This window comes from Mastomys coucha, unplaced genomic scaffold (assembly GCF_008632895.1).
Source record: "Mastomys coucha isolate ucsf_1 unplaced genomic scaffold, UCSF_Mcou_1 pScaffold5, whole genome shotgun sequence".
Taxonomy (NCBI): domain Eukaryota; kingdom Metazoa; phylum Chordata; class Mammalia; order Rodentia; family Muridae; genus Mastomys; species Mastomys coucha.
The window spans coordinates 75,909,606-75,911,595 of record NW_022196911.1 but is presented as its reverse complement, the minus strand read 5'-3'; the positions used below and the strand labels follow the sequence as shown (position 1 = coordinate 75,911,595).

The 1,990-nt window shown below is 45.3% G+C and overlaps 1 protein-coding gene across 3 annotated transcripts in view; it reads right to left on the bottom strand.

Annotated features, from left to right (window-relative positions):
- Nucleotides 1-1,990, bottom strand: part of Adap2 (ArfGAP with dual PH domains 2) — a 25,995-nt gene that overhangs the window by 18,920 nt on the left and 5,085 nt on the right. For all 3 annotated transcript variants that reach the window (XM_031353236.1, XM_031353234.1, XM_031353235.1), the window contains exon 4: nucleotides 1,079-1,158. In XM_031353236.1, coding sequence (XP_031209096.1) covers nucleotides 1,079-1,158 — 80 coding nt within the window. The remainder of the gene's footprint in view (nucleotides 1-1,078; nucleotides 1,159-1,990) is intronic.

The window sequence follows — 1,990 nt, the reverse complement described above, 5'->3', positions numbered from 1 at the left end:
AAAAAAAAAAAGGAAAGACGGAAAAGAGGGTAGGGGTGGAAAAGAGAGTGGAAAAAGAAAGAAAAGAAGAAAAAACAAAAGCTCTTAAGATGACCAAGTATTGAGAAACAGGACTAATCCTGAATGAGGTCCAGCTGCATACACGAAGCTTTGGGTTTAACCCCAGCACTGCACAGAGCCAGTAGTGGTGGCTATAATCCTGGAGGTAAATGTCTGGAGGTAGAAGCAGGAGGGTCAGGAGTTCAAGGTCATCCTTGGCTGTATAGTAACTTCTATCTCACCTTGGGATAGATGAGACTTTGCCTCAAAAGAATGAAGGGTATGTGTTGTGGTACACACCTTTGACCCCAGCACTCAGGAGGCAGAAACAGGTTTATATGAGTTTAGAGCCTGCCTGGGATACATTGAGCGTTTCAAGCAAGCCTGGGATATAGAGTGAGACTATGTATGCATATATGTATGTATGTATGTATGTATGTATGTATGTATACACATGCTTTTGTGACTATATATAAATTATATATTCCTAGCCAACTTTGACATTGCTATCAGCCAAGTTTAAGAGTATAAGAATGATCCTTAAGACATCTATTAGTTGGGGAATAATTTGTACTCCTAAAAATCCTGGAAGCTGAGATCCTTCAAGACCTTTGTCCTCTGGGCAGTGCCACCTTGAGAACTCGAGTCAGTGGGGTGAAAAACTGCCTTGGATCTTGAACTGCCTGTGAGGTACCTTACATGAATGTGGAAAGAGAAGCTGAAATCCAGCTCATGCTCCTACCACACCTATCTCCCCCTTCTGTTATCTAGAGCTCATTAGAACATAGACCTCAAAATTTAAGATGGTAACTTTTGGGCTGCAGAGATGGCTCAGTGGCTAAGAACATTGACTGCTCTCTCAGAGGACCCAGGTTCAAATCCCCGCTGTACCCACATGGCTCACAACTGTCACAACTCTAGGGGTTCTAAATATCCTGTCCTGGCCTTTGGGTGCACTGCATACATGTGGTGCATATATATACATACATACATACATACATACATACATACATACATACATACAAAATGGTAACTTTACCTGGGGGTGAGACAGCTTTCTCATCAGCCATAAACTCCTGTCTTTCATACTTAGCTCGAATCCATTGTTCCTTTAAGACCCTAAAAAGAGAACGTTTGGTTAGTCATGCCTTCAGTGTCTTCCCACAGTGACTTCCCGGACCCTGCAGCAGAGGGTGGGGACAACCCAGGAGCTGCCATCTCAAGATCCTTAGAGGTTCTCCTCCTTAGGACAGTTAACATTGGCGCGGGATGATTCTCTGTAGTAGAGGCGGGGTGTCCTGTGCTCTATGGAATGTGCAGCAGTACCTCTGGCTTCTATGTCCTGAGTAGCTTCTGCTCTCCTGCTGACACACCAGGGAACTGTGTCTCCTAGTGGGTCGAGAAGCACTAGACTGTCCCTCAACCCTCTAAGTCAATGATGAAGATGGCAGCTTCCTGGACACTTAACCTGCCCCCATCGCCCACTCAGAAACTTTAGTAAATGTCCTGGACCTGCTGATGAACTCGGGGCCACCATAGAGCAAGCTGACTCACCTTTTGGTTTCATGTCTTTTGAAATGAGGTGCCCAAAGTAGCTGAGGTTGACTTTGAACTCATGATCTTTCTGCTTCCACCCCATCCCCCACCCCACCAAGTGACAGGATTACAGATGTATGCCACCATATCCGGTTTTATGTAGCATTGGGGATCAAACCCAGGACTTTTGAGTTAAGCAAGAACTCCAGCAACTGTGTTCCATTGCCAGACCAAATTAATGAACATGTCTAAACCTAGAAAATGAGGCAGTAATAGTCCTGCCTTCCCTAGTGCTGTTGAGGTAAGTAGTCCTATGTAAGAACCCAGCACTAGCTGGGTATTGGTGACATATGCCTTTAATCCCAGCACTTGGGAGGCAGAGGCAGGTGGATTTCTGAGTTCGAGGCCAGCCTGG